This window comes from Equus caballus, chromosome 5 (genome assembly GCF_041296265.1).
Source record: "Equus caballus isolate H_3958 breed thoroughbred chromosome 5, TB-T2T, whole genome shotgun sequence".
NCBI lineage: Eukaryota > Metazoa > Chordata > Mammalia > Perissodactyla > Equidae > Equus > Equus caballus.
The window spans coordinates 40775925-40789417 of NC_091688.1; the positions used below are offsets into that span (position 1 = coordinate 40775925).

The 13493-nt window shown below is 52.0% G+C and overlaps 1 protein-coding gene and 1 pseudogene across 5 annotated transcripts in view; one reads left to right on the forward strand and one right to left on the reverse strand.

Moving 5' to 3' along the window:
• Positions 1-4090: 4090 nt before the first annotated feature.
• Positions 4091-4591, forward strand: LOC106783180 (NADH dehydrogenase [ubiquinone] 1 alpha subcomplex subunit 1 pseudogene; annotated as a pseudogene).
• A 2650-nt stretch (positions 4592-7241) lies between these two features.
• LMNA (lamin A/C) overlaps positions 7242-13493 on the reverse strand; it is a 43980-nt gene continuing 37728 nt past the window's right edge. For 4 of the 5 annotated variants that reach the window (XM_001499888.7, XM_070268035.1, XM_070268037.1 and 1 more), the window contains 10 exons: positions 12551-12676; positions 12201-12371; positions 11875-12000; positions 11135-11355; positions 10820-11042; positions 10252-10359; positions 10025-10144; positions 9500-9589; positions 8465-8734; positions 7242-8183 (listed from right to left, as the gene is read on the reverse strand). In XM_001499888.7, coding sequence (XP_001499938.1) covers positions 8160-8183; positions 8465-8734; positions 9500-9589; positions 10025-10144; positions 10252-10359; positions 10820-11042; positions 11135-11355; positions 11875-12000; positions 12201-12371; positions 12551-12676 — 1479 coding nt within the window. In that variant the 3' untranslated portion in view covers positions 7242-8159. Of the gene's footprint in view, positions 8184-8464; positions 8735-9377; positions 9590-10024; positions 10145-10251; positions 10360-10819; positions 11043-11134; positions 11356-11874; positions 12001-12200; positions 12372-12550; positions 12677-13493 lie in introns of those variants that run through there. The other variant, XM_070268038.1, reaches the window with a different exon arrangement.

The window sequence follows — 13493 nt, forward strand, 5'->3', positions numbered from 1 at the left end:
ATTTCCTGGGAGTCAGGAGTCCTGGGCTCCAGCACCAGCCAGCTGGGTGTCTTCAGGTAAACCTCTCTCCTCGCTGGGGCTCAGTTGCCGCCCTTAAAATGGGAAGACTAATAGCCTGCCCCCTAGTGGTCAAAGTGCAAACTGGTTCCATCTTTTTGGAAGCAATTTGGCAGCATGTCTCAGTTTCTGCAAAAGTGCTCACACTGAACGGTTCCATTTCTGAGTCTACGCATTTACAAATACTTACAAAGTACCTGCCAGGTTGTCAGGGACTGCACTAGGTACCGGGGACTCAGCATGAATGAAACAGACACAAATACCTGCCCTCGGGTGTCTGTGTTCTGGCATGGAAGACAGAAAATGAACAAATACACAAATGAAATCTGTCCAGAGGTGTTAAGTGCCCTGGAGAAAAATTAAGCAAGAAGGGTGTTTCGGAAGTGACAGGGCTCAGGATGGGGAGGAGGATGCTATTTTATAAAATTTGGTTGGGGAAGGCTTTACTAGATGGTGACATTTGAATAGAAACCTGAAAAAAGTGAGGGAATGAGGATGCAGATATTTGATGGGAAAAGTGGTCCAGGCAGAGGGAACCACCAGTGCAAATGTCCTGAGGCAGGCATGTGCTTGGTTTAGTCTAGGAATATCCAGGTGGTCACTGTGACTTGAGAGGAGTGGACACGAGGGAGAGTGGTGAGAGATGCGGTGGAGGGGTTGTCATACCTGGCTTTGCATGCCATTGTGGGGACTTTGGCTTTTACATTGAGTGCTTTGGGAAGGCTCTGGAGGGTTTTGAGCAGAGGAATGACCAAACTGTTAAAGGTCATACTGCTGCTGTGTGAAGAATAAACAGTATGGAGCAAGGGCAGGAGACTAGTCAGGAAACGAATGCCATAATCCAGACAAGACATGCTGGTGGTGGTGGCGGTGGCAGTGGTGGTGGTGGTAAGAATGGACTGGATTCCAGATGTAGTTTAGAGATGGAGCTGACAGGATTTGCTAATGGATTGACTATACAAGAGGATGAGAGAGTACGAGAGGATCAGAGGAGTTAAGGAGGAACTCCAGGGTTTTTGGCCTGAGCAACTGAAAAGAAGCAGGGTCATTAGCTAAGATGGGGAAGATTATAGGCAGAGCAATGGGGCGGGGCGGGGGAGGGGAGTCAGAATATCAGTTGTGGACATGTTAACTTTGAGATGCCATCAGTCCATAAAGTGGGTATTCAGGTCTGGAGTTCAGGGCAAAGGAATAAACTGAAGGTATAACTAGAGAGTCACCAATGTATGGATGGTATTTAAAGCCAGGAGCCTGGAGGAAGTCTGTCAGGGCCTAAGTTTAGACAGAAAAGAGAAGAGTTGAGCCCTGGGGCACTGCATCTGTCGGAGGTCAGGGAGAAGAGGAGGAATCAGCAGTGTAGGCTGAGAAGGACCAGAGAGGGATCATCTGTGATGGACAAGGTCAAAGAGGATGAGGACTGAGAAGTGACCACTGGGTTAGCAATGCACAGGGCATGGGGACCTTGACAAGAGCAGTCTTTGGGGGATGAAGCAGGAAGCAGGTCAGCAGCTGAGAGTGAGGAGGGGAAATTTGAAGAGAGAGGAGAAGGTATGAAATAGTCACCTGAAGAAAGGAGGTGACTGAGCTAGGACAGGAGTAGTAAGGGAGGCAGTACTAGGGAGGTGTGGTCATGAATTTAAAGTAAGACTAGGGGCCAGCCCCATGGCCGAGTGGTTAAGTTCTTGTGCTCTGCTTCAGCGGCCCAGGGTTTGCCGGTTCAGATCCTGGGAGCAGACCTAGTACCACTCATCAAGCCATGCTGAGGTGGCGTCCCACGTAGCACAACCAGAAGGACCTGCAACTAGAATATACAGCTGTATACTGGGGGGCTTTGGGGAGAAGAAGAAAGTAAAAAAAAGATTGGCAACAGATGTTAGCTCAGGTGCCAATCTTTTTATTTATTTATTTATTATTTTTTCTTTAAAGATTGGCACCTGAGCTAACAACTGTTGCCAATCTTCTTCTTCTTTTTTTTTTCTGCTTTTTCTCCCCAAATCCCCCCAGTACACAGTTGTATATTTTTTAGTTGTGGGTCCTTCCAGTTGTGGCATGTGGGATGCCACTTCAACATGGCCTAATGAGCGGTGCCATGTCCATGCCCAGGAGTCAAACCAGTGAAACCCTGGGCTGCCGAAGCAGAGCGTGCGAACTCAACCACTCCGCCATGGGGCCGGCCCAGTCTTTTTTTTTTTATTAACTGAGTTAATGATAGGTTACAATCTTGTGAAATTTCAATTGTACATTAATGTTTGTCATTCGTGTTGTAGGTGCACCACTTCACCCTTCGTGCCCACCCCCCACCCCACCTTTCCCCTGGTATCCACTAAACTGTTCTTAGTCCATAATTTTAAATTCCTCATATGAGTGAAGTCATACACAGATTATCCTTCTCTCGCTGGCTTATTTCACTTAACATAATTCCCTCAAGGTCCATCCATGTTATTGCAAATGGAATGATTTTGTTCTGTTTTACAGCTGAGTAGTATTCCATTGTATATATATGCCACATCTTCTTTATCCATTCATCTGTTGATGGGCACTTAGGTTGCTTCCATGTCTTGGCTATTGTAAATAATGCTGCAATGAACATTGGGGTGCATAGGACTTTTGGGATTGCTGACTTCAAGCTCTTTGGATAAATACCCAGTAGTGGGATGGCTGGATCGTATGGTAGTTCTATTTTTAATTTTTTGAGGAGTCTCCATACTGTTTTCCATAGTGGCTGCACTAGTTTGCATTCCCACCAGCAGTGTATGAGGGTTCCATTCTCTCCACAACCTCTCCAACATTTGTTACTATTAGTTTTAGATATTTTTGTCGTTCTAACGGGTGTAAGGTGATATCTTAGTGTAGTTTTGATTTGCATTTCCCTGATGATCAGCGATGATGAGCATCTTTTCATGTGCCTATTGGCCATGAGTATATCTTCTTTGGAGAAATGTCTGTTCATGTCTCCAGCCCATTTTTTGATTGGGTTGTTTGATGTTTTGTGGTTGAGTTGCGAGAGTTCTTTATATATTATGGATATTAAGCCTTTGTCAGATATATGACTTGCAAATATTTTTTCCCAGTTAGTGGGTTGTTTTTTTGTTTCAATCCTGTTTTCATTTGCCTTGAAGAAGCTCTTTAGTCTGATGAAGTCCCATTTGTTTATTCTTTCTATTGTTTCCCTTCTCTGAGAAGGCATGGTGTCCAAAAAGATCCTTTTAATACTGATGTCAAAGAGTGTACTGCCTACGTTTTCTTCCAGAAGCCTTATGGTTTCAGGTCTCACCTTTAGGTCTTTGATCCATTTTGAGTTTATTTTGGTGAATGGTGAAAAAGAATGGTCAATTTTCATTCTTTTACATGTGGCTTTCCAGTTTTCCCAGCACCATTTGTTGAAAAGACTTTCTTTTCTCCATTGTATGCCCTCAGCTCCTTTGTCAAAGATAAGCTGTCCATAGATGTGTGGTTTTATTTCTCGGGGGCTGGCCCAGTCTTTAAAATAAATAAATAAATAAAATAAAGTAAGACCAGTCAGCAGGGGAATCATCGGATTCCATCCTAAGAAATTACCTGAATTATTTAAAGAAAAGGTATTCACTGCAGCATTGTTTACAATATAAAACTGAGAATTAATCCAAATGGCCAGAGGGGATCGATCAAATGAAGTGTTGTATATACATTCAGCCATTAAAAAATGTTCATATAATAAATATCCCTTATATTGGGGCTGGCCCCGTGGCCGAGTGGTTAAGTTCGCGCGCTCCGCTGCAGGCGGCCCAGTGTTTCGTTGGTTCGAATCCTGGGCGCGGACATGACACTGCTCATCAGGCCACGCTGAGGCAGCGTCCCACATGCCACAGCTAGAAGGACCCACAACGAAGAATATACAACTATGTACCGGGGGGCTTTGGGGAGAAAAAGGAAAAAATAAAATCTTTAAAAAAAAAAAAAAAATAAATAAATAAATATCCCTTATAAAATCTTTGCAAAACACACAGTTTAATAGCTATAGATAGATACAATCGGGAGGGAGAGCTTTCTCCCTTAATCTTAAGAACCAATATGAAAAAGATAATTTTGCCAATAAAAAAATGAGCAAAAAGAATAGAAACCTGTTATTCACACCAGAAGAAATGCAAATAACCAATACACGTGAATGAAAAAGAATTTCAACTTCTCATCAAAGAAATGCACTTTAAGGGCCCAAGTAAGCGTCCAGCCATGTGGTTCGAGATTCTCCCCGGGATGGTAGTCATGGCCGTGTGCTTGCTCATCCCTGGAGTGGCCACTGAGCGAATCCACAGGTTCACTAACGGGGGCAAGGAAAAAAGCGTTGCCCATTATTCATTTTAGTGCAGTTTGATGGAAAGAAATAGGTGTGTCTCTGGAGTTAATAGTTACTATGTGTCAAAGGGTCTGGAGAACAGTGATTAAGGAAGCATTTTCCTGGTTGATGAAAAATAATTTAGTTATGCTCATCTACCCCTGCTAGAAGATTATGCAGTGTATTATGTAGCACCTAATAAAAAGAAAACGGAAAAAAAAAGGACTTTGAAACAGTAGTGAACTATAATTGTCTTCCCATCAAGTTGACAAAGATCAAAACCGACAAAACTCCTGGTGTTGGGTGGAGTTTGGGGAGACGTGAGCTCCCTGTTTGCCGAGAACGGGAAGGGTCCAATTTCTCTGGATAACGCTTGGGAATTTTATCATTGGCCTTTATGATGTGTTGGCCTTTGACTCAGCTAGTACTCTTCCTGGAATTTGTTTCATGGAAATGCCCACAGATGTGTGCAAAGTTGTACATTCCAGGAAGCGTTATTTGTAACAGCCAGCAGAAAATTATAAATATATGTATATATTTGAAAATTGAATGGGCCGGCTGGGTGGCACAGTGGTTAAGTTCACCCGTTCTGCTTTGGCAGCTGGCGGTTCCCTGTTCAGAGCTTGTCAAGCCATGCTGTGGCAGGTGTCCCACATATAAAGTAGAGTAAGATGGGCACGGATGGTAGCTCAGGGCCAGTCTTCCTCAGCAAAAAGAGGAGGATTGGCAGCAGATGTTAGCTCAGGGCTAATCTTCTTCTTCTTCAAAAAAAAGAAAATTGAAACAAAAAATGCTTGAAGGCCTCCCACCATAATGTTCATAGCAGTTATTGCTGAGTAGTGGAAGTACAGATGATTAGTATTTTTTTCTTTTTCTTTTTCTACCCTCTCTGTAATGGCCAAGTATTACATGAACAAACAGAAGAAGAATCAATGTTATTTTAAAAGAATGTTTATAGACTTTGAAACAACATTGGAAAGTGCTTATGCATGCTAACTGCGAAAAGCAGAATCAAAATTTAAGACCTAGTGAGATCTTAACTATGTGAAGTACATGCTCAGGAAAAAAATCTGGAAAGAAGTGGTTGCTTCTGGGTAACTGAGAACCGATGACTTTTTTTTTTTTTCTTCTCTGTACTTAGCCGTGTTTTTAGGTTTACTACACAGTATGCGTTACATTCTAACAGAAAATTTTTTGTTTTTAAATACCCGGCCTGCTGAGCGCCGAGTTGTGTTGCGAGCATCATGTGAGGCAACCACACGTGCGGACGCTCTAGCTGCGCGAGTCCGGGGCCACCAATTCCACCGCAAGGCTGTTTTGCCGCAGTTGTTGCGGACTTGCCTTACGCGTCTCAGCCCTCCTCAAGAGCAGGGACCTCTCCTGCTCCTGCTGGTGTTCCCCGGCCACAGTGCCCGCACGGCCTCCTGTGTTCAGAGCCCGCGCCATCCACCCGGTTCAGCTGAGCTGCGAGAGACCCCAGCCCAGGGTGCGCGGACGACTTGGCGGCCGTGGGTAGGGCTCTGGCGCCCCCAGGTGCCCGGCTTGGGAAGTGCACTTGGCCCTCATGGGACTCGTTCGCTGCAGGTCAAGACCCCATTCCCACTGGGGCCCGCGGTGCTTTCTCCCTGGGCTGGGAGAGGAAGAGTTTCCTTCTTCGAAGCTGCCCACCCCAGGCAAGGACCTCTTCCTCCAGCCCACACCCTCTCCTCTCAGCATCCCTTTCCCAGAGGCCCCCGGTCTCAGTCCAGGGGATATTAGGGGTTTCCAGCATGACTTCCGAGGCTTCTCTCCTCTCACCATTTTGCCTTTTCCAATCTAGTTTCCTATAATCCCAGACGTGCTCTTTTTCTCACTGACTTTTGACTGTAGGCTCCACTCCTCTGCCCCCCAGGAACATAAACATACTTTATCATCACTATTTTTTGTTCAGAAGCTGAACATGATGTCACAGGCGCAGAGGTGTGCAGCCACCTTGGGATCTCTGCCACCTACTAGCTATGTGGCCTTGGGCAAGTTAAGTCTGAGCCCCATTTCCAGGGGCAAAGGGACAATACCCACCTCTCAAGACGGTGTGAGGGTCAAATGAAATAGTGCAGAGATGTTTTGGAATCTATAAAGGGCCAGAGACGGGTTGGTTTCTGTAGCTCATTTTTCCTGTTTGGGGCCCTTTCCCTCAGTCTGGGCTCCTCATTCTCCCGGATTATCAGCCGTTTCCCTCTCTGAGGCTCCCACTCTGCCTGACACGTCCCTCTGGCCACAGCAGTCCACGTTTTCAGACCCTCACAGGAGTGCACATCCCCTGAGGACTCTGAACATATTGTCTTGTTCATTTCCCTATCCCCGAGCTGAGCAGAGTGTGGCACAAAGGGACACCAACTGCTTGCTTGCAAAGTCAGTCCCACTCCTATGCTGCTGCCCTCACTAGCTTCTGCTCCCTCCCCACCATTTATCCTTGCCCCAGGTCCTGAGACATCACCACCCTCAGACTGGGTCCGTGTGGTATGTCTTAGTACTCATGCCGAGCTCAGGGTCCAGCATGTAGAAGGCCTTCGATAAGTGCTGGTTGGATGAAGAAGTGAAGAAGGAAATGTCCCCCTTCCGGCTCTACCTCTCCGAGGGACATCACAGGGAGAGAGCCCCGCCATGGGCACACGTTGGTCATGTCAAAGCCTCTCCCATCAGCCACCACCAAGTGGCCAGATGTGGACCTGGAGTGCTCTGAGGGCTTTGTCTCGTCTCCCCCAGAGCAGGGGCGAGGCTGGGCAGCCATGAGCATGAGGATGCGAATGACCGCGACATCTGTGTGCGTCTCTGGCCCTCGGAACACACGGTGACGCCCACCAACAAAGACAGACACCACAGTAGACAGGGATAGAAACAACTAGTGTATTGATTCGGGAAGGAGAGAGGGGTGCAGACGGGAAACGGGGAGGCAAGGGGCTCTTTAGTGTTTGCCAAAAACCACTGCCACACACCCTCCACCCCTGCTCACCCTGCTCCTCTGGGGTGGGCCCCAGCAGGCTCTCACCCTTTCTACTGGGCCTCCCTCTCCCTCCTCCTCTGCACCCACTTGACCTGGCCCTCCAGTGACTGGGCAGAGCCCACCCCCAGCCCGAAAGCTGGGTGAAGGTAGGCTCCAACTAACCTTTCTTCCCCCTTCTTCCACCTCCCACCTCATTCCCATCTCTTGTCTAAATAAAATACAGAAAAAGCAAGCGCAGCTGGTACCTGGGAGTCAAGTCACCCCGGGGCTGGGGCAGGGGTGGGACTGGGGGCAGGGCAGGCTGAGGAGTCTCAGCCAGGTGTAGTGGGAGGACGGGGGACCAGCGCGGGGGCCTGGCTCAGCCCTCCTCCCTCGGAGGCTGGCAGAGAAGACTCCACACCTGCCTCTCAGGCACCATGTCACAGGGTCCCCGGAGTGCGGGCAGCAGGCAGGGCAGAAAGGCAGAAACTAGGCTCTGTAAAAGCATCCCTTTCCCTTGGCTCCTGGAGGAAGCCCTCTTTGGTTTTAAGGCAGATATGGAGTTCCCTGGAAGCAGGGGAAAGGAGGGGGAGACTGAGATAGAAGCTTTTTTTTTTTTTTTTTTTTGCTTGTGTTTTTCCTTCAGTATAAAACCACTGTAGAAAATAACTTCTCTTAGAAAAAAAAAACAAAACATAGAAGAAAAAAACAAAGGGGTATTTTTCTTTGGCTTCAGGCCCCCTCCCATGAGGTGCGGGGTGGGGGTGGGCATGAGGTGAGGAGGAAGCCTGAGGCCTCAGCCCCAACCCCTGCCTGGCAGGTCCCAGATTACATGATGCTGCAGTTCTGGTTCTAAGAGAGAAGAGAGAAGGGCAGAGGTGTGAGTGGCAGTGCCTGGCTCCGCACGTTCCCTCCCCTGACCCTCAGCCTGCTCCTGCCCTCCAGTCTGGGGCTCAGACGGGAGGGGCAGGACGCAGGGGTGGACTGTCTAGGATATTGGGCTGCGGGGAGGAGGGTCCCACTCCCCCGGGCTGCGGAAGAGAAGGCTCTCCCCCCAACAAGGCCACCTTGTCCTAACCCTCAAGGACCAGGGTCCTCTGTTTGTAGAGTGTGGAGGCAAAGGGACAACTCACCTGGGTTCGGGGGCTGGAGTTGCCCAGGAGGTAGGAGCGGGTGACCAGGTTGTCCCCGAAGCTGCCACCCCCACTGCCCCCCACACTGCGGTAGCTGCGAGTGACTGTGACACTGGAGGCAGAAGATCCAGAGGAGATGGATCCGCCCACCTGGGCTCCCGAGCTGCTGGCAGACGCCTTGTCGGCAGGCTGCCCACACGTCCCACACAGCACGGTGCGTGAGCGCAGGTTGTACTCAGCGGGGTCCCCCGAGCTGCTGCAGTGGGAGCCCTGAGGAGGGAGACAAGGCTCAGGCGGGACGGCGAGCCTGGGACTGACCACTCAGGCCTAACACCCAGGCTCGCTCCTGCAGACTCCCAGCCACCAGGCAGGATGGTGGGGTTCCATCCTCAAGGAACCAGAGGGTGGATGGGTGATAGGGCCTGGGAGGCTGGGGCTGGGGGGTGGGCAGTAAGATATGAAAGGGGAGAAGGGTCAGGAAGACTTGGGGACAGCGCACTGGAGCTGTGGCTTTGATTCTGTCCTAGCTACTCGAAGTTTAAGAGAGAGCAGGCAAGCTTGTAGGGCAGCAGGCATGCAAAATAAATTGGGGAGGGCAGGAATGAGAGAGAAGATTCTTGCCGGAAAAATGGGGGACATGAGAAGATGTGCATGCAAGAGGAATGGGGAAGGGACAAGAAAGAAAGTGCATGCAACAGAAATGGGGGGAGAGAGGCAGGGCTGGGTGCCCCACATCTGTCCTCCCTTCCCCTTCCCGGGAGACAAATCCAGACCCTTGTCCACTGCTCCCATAGGAATACTCCATGGCATCAGAAAGTGCCCACTCCCTTCCTTACCAGAGTAGGGCACCCAGACACGTGGGTTCCCTGTTCAAGGTATAGGGAGGAGAGAGAAGAAAAGCCAGGGCAGCGAGTGAAGTTCCAAAACATTCTTTAATGAAAAGATCTTTGGCATGGCAAAGCCGGGGAGAGGCTGTCCCCAGGCCTGGCTGGGTGCCCCAGGGTGGGCTTGGCCTCAGCGACGGCTGCCACTCACGTGGTGGTGATGGATCAGATCATCTCCATCCTCATCCTCGTCATCCTCGACCACAGTCACTGAGCGCACCAGCTTGCGCATGGCCACCTCCTGCCAGGGACACGGGACCAGGCCCAAGGGTTAGGGGGTCAGGGGCAGGGGAGGGGTGTGCAGCATATCCACCCACAGTGACCACCTAAGAACCTTTCTGGTGGCTGGCCCTTTGTCCAGCCTGCTGCTTTCTCTGTCCTCTGTGGTGTTGGAGCTAAAGAACTTGTTTCTACCCCAGAGGGACACTGTCAAGCTCTCTGGGTAGGATTATGGTCTGCCTTTAACAATCCTCGCTGTCTAACTTCCACCCCTCATGCTGCTGGGGGAGGCATCTTGTGGTCTGCCCACTGGGTGGAGAGTTGGGGCCTGGGACTGCCCTGGCGAGCTAGGGGTAGGTGGCCTTGAATTGGCCTCCTGGGGTTGGGGACAGCCGGCTCCAATTTTGGCCGCCAGGGGAGCCTTGTCAAGCAAGAGGCCAGCCTGCAGCATACTCACTTCCCCAGTGGAGTTGATAAGAGCCGTGCGCAGGCTGTTTCCGCAGCCCCAGGTGTTCTGCGCCTTCCACACCAAGTCACTAGGGGGGCTGTGGGTGGCCCCAGCTCCTGCAGCCCAGATCTGGGGAGGGAGGAATAGAGAAGGGCATTCACTCCAACGTTCCCATCCTCAGGCCAACCCATCCCCACTCAAGGCCACCCCAGAGTCCCAAACACCCTGCCACTCACCGTCACCACCTGCCCAGCCTTCAGGGTGAACTTTGGTGGGAAGCGGTAGGTCAGCAAGGGATCATCTCCATTCTGGCGCTTGATCTGCCAATTGCCCATGGACTGGTCCTGCCAGGAAAGGAGGGAAGGTGAAGGTGGGGGAGGCTCCTTCAGGCTCTTGGGTTTGTTTTGCTCAAGGGCTCAGGCAGACCACAACCAGAGGCCTCTCCCTCCACTCCCCCTCCCTGCCCTCTCCCTCAAGGATAACAGCTACGATCTGTGGGCACTTATGCTGTGCCGGACACATTTGATACTTTCATCTTCCCAACAACTCAAAGAGTTGGGGACCATTATTCATCCCCATTTTACAGACTAGGAAACTAATGCTCTGAGAGGTAATTTGCCTAGGGTCTCACAGTCTGCAATGAGTCCTGGAGCCAGGGCGGAACTAGAGTGTGGAGGAGACACACACTCACCCGGGTCTGCCTCTGAGTAGAGGAACACTCTTCTCTCCAAACTGTATCCCTTCACCTTTCAGCTTTTCTCCCTTAGCTGGCCGTATTCCCTTTGACCTGACCGGGGGGCCTACCTCATTGGACTTGTTGCGCAGCCGCACAAACTTGCCCTCCTCGTCCACCTCCTCCACTGCCACGCGCCCGCTGGTGCGCGCGTGCTGTGAGAAGCTGCTGCGGCTCTCGGTGGAATCCAGCTTGCGCTTTTTGGTGATGCTGCTCCCACCCTGAGTCTGGGACGAGTGGGAGGAGGCACGGCCACGGCTACGCTGCGAGGTGGGGCTGGGGGACAGGCGCAGCCTGGGGAGGGGAGACAAGGTGGGGGGCCTGGTCAAGGCCGGTTGCGGGCCAGAGGTGGTCGCCAGCCCCTCCCGGACTCCTCCCCAGCCCACCTCTCCTCCTCGCCCTCCAGGAGCTTGCGGTAGGCGTGGATCTCCATGTCCAGTGCCAGCTTGATGTCTAGCAGCTCCTGGTACTCGTCCAGCTGCTGCTGCATCCTTGCCCGCATTTCCGCCATCTCCCGCTCCTTCTCTGCCAGCAGCCGCCGGCTGGTGTCCCGCTCGCGGGCCAGCGAGTCTTCCAGGTCCCGCAGCTTCGCCTCCTTGGCTGCCAGCTGGGTGAGGGAGGCAGGGGTCTGGTAAACTCCCGAGGGCCCCGAGTATGGAGAGGGAGGATTGTGGATGGCGTGGGGGACACTCAGCCACCCTCCTCAACATCGCCTTGGCTAGCAACTAGGAAGTCCTTCCCAATATCTAACTGAAATCTCTAATTCTGAGGCTAGAACCTATTTCCTCCTGTCACAAATGGCACAGCCAGCTAGAATAATACTGATGCTTTTAACACCTCACGTTGCGTGTCGTGGCAGATCTGTGAGTTAGGGAGGATAAAAATGATCTCCATTTTCAAATGGGAAACCAAGGCTCTGAGAAGTGAAGGTAATATCGGCCAGATGAGAGGCAGTCCTGGAATAGCCAACATGTCATCCGACTCCAAATGCTAGGCCCCTTACTCAGTCTGTGGTCCTGGGGGCATGTTCCACTCCTCACTCCCTGCCTCAGGAAGCCCCCGCCGCCCCCTTCCACCTTACATCTTGCCCAGACTATTGGCCAATGGAGAAGGGGTGGGGCCTCACCTGCTTCTGGAGCTGGCTGAGCTGGGCGGAGAGGCTGTCGATGCGAATGCGGGACTGCTGCAGCTCCTCGTGGGCAGCCCCCACCAGGTTGCTGTTCCTCTCAGCTGCCTGCCTGGCGTTATCCAGCTGGAGGGGAGGACACAGGGTTAGGGCTGCAAGACCGAGAGGGAGGGAACTGAGAAGACCACCATTGTTGCAGCTTCAGGTCCTGAGCACCCTGAGCTCCCCACCACCATCTGCCTGATCCCCCGTGGAACATTCCAGGGTGGGTAGGGGTAGGGATGCTGGGGGCAGAGGCAGCGAGGGAGCCGGGGAAGAGCAGGCACCTTGGCAGAATAGGTCTTCTCCAGCTCCTTCTTGTACTGTTCCACCTGGTCTTCGTGCTGGGCCCGCAGCTCCTGCAGGGCATCCGCCAGCCGGCTCTCAAACTCGCGCTGTTTGCCGTTGTCGATCTCCACCAGCCGGGTCTCATGGCGGCGCTTGGTCTCACGCAGCTCCTGGAAGAGTGGGACACAGAAACCAAAATCAGAACTAATCCTCAGAGGCCAAGACCCAGGTGGCTGAGCATCCTGCCCAGTCCTAACCCTGTGAGCCACTGTCAGCCCCACTTTCACCAGCCCCAACTCTGGTGTCTGTTACCACCCAGCCCCTCTGGCCTGCAGAGCACAATCCCCACCTCGCTGTAGATGTTCTTCTGGAAGTCCAGTTCCTCCTTCAGGGTCTGCAGCCTGTTCTCAGCATCCACCCGCCGCAGCATCTCATCCTGAAGTTGCTTCTTGGCCTCACCCAGGGCTGCCTCGAGCTGACAGAAAAGGGGCAGAGGTCAGGGAGAGGTGTCACAGAGCATCAGAGCTGGAAGGAAGCTGAGCAATGGGCTGTTCCCAGCGCACCCCTTTACATGTGTGGAACCAGGTCCAGGGGAGTGATGAGAGCCTTGGATGCCCACAGAGGTGATGATACCTACTCACTCACAGGAACTACTCTAGGTCGGTACTGTGCTAAGAAAAAAAGATAGCACCCTCCCTCTCTGGCACGACTTGGCAATTGCTATGAAGGAGGTAGTCCCAAGTATAGAGGAAACATGAGGGAGGGAACTAAAGTGTGCCTGGGGTGGCTCAGGGGGTTCTGGGAAGGCCTCTGCAAGAGGCTGAGACCTGAGGGACAGGTAGTGGGGTCTGGGGAGGGACACTGTTGTAACCACAGGGCAGAGAAGAGCAAGTGCAAAGGCCCAGCGGTCTGAAGGCACACATGTGTTCTTCAGGATCTTCAGGAGGATCAGTACCGCTGAAGCCTGAAGGACAGGGTCGGCGAGTGGAGTGATGGGAGAGGTGGCTAGACTGGAAGGCACGGGTTGGATCATGAAGAGATGCCCTTATCTGCCACAAAAAAGAAGCTCTGAAGAAGTTTGAGCAGGGGAGCACCTTCCTTAGATTCTCATCTTACAAAGTAGAGGCTGGCCAGTGCGACTGGGAAGGGCTGGGGGGAGGGTGGAGCTGGAGGCCGGAGACCTGGGAGGGGAATGGTCCAGCCTTAGGTTTGTAGTCAACCTGCTGGCATCTCCCGGTCTCTCCACAGTGTGCTGCAGTGGCAGGACCTGGGAGGGGAGAGGGCCCAGGACG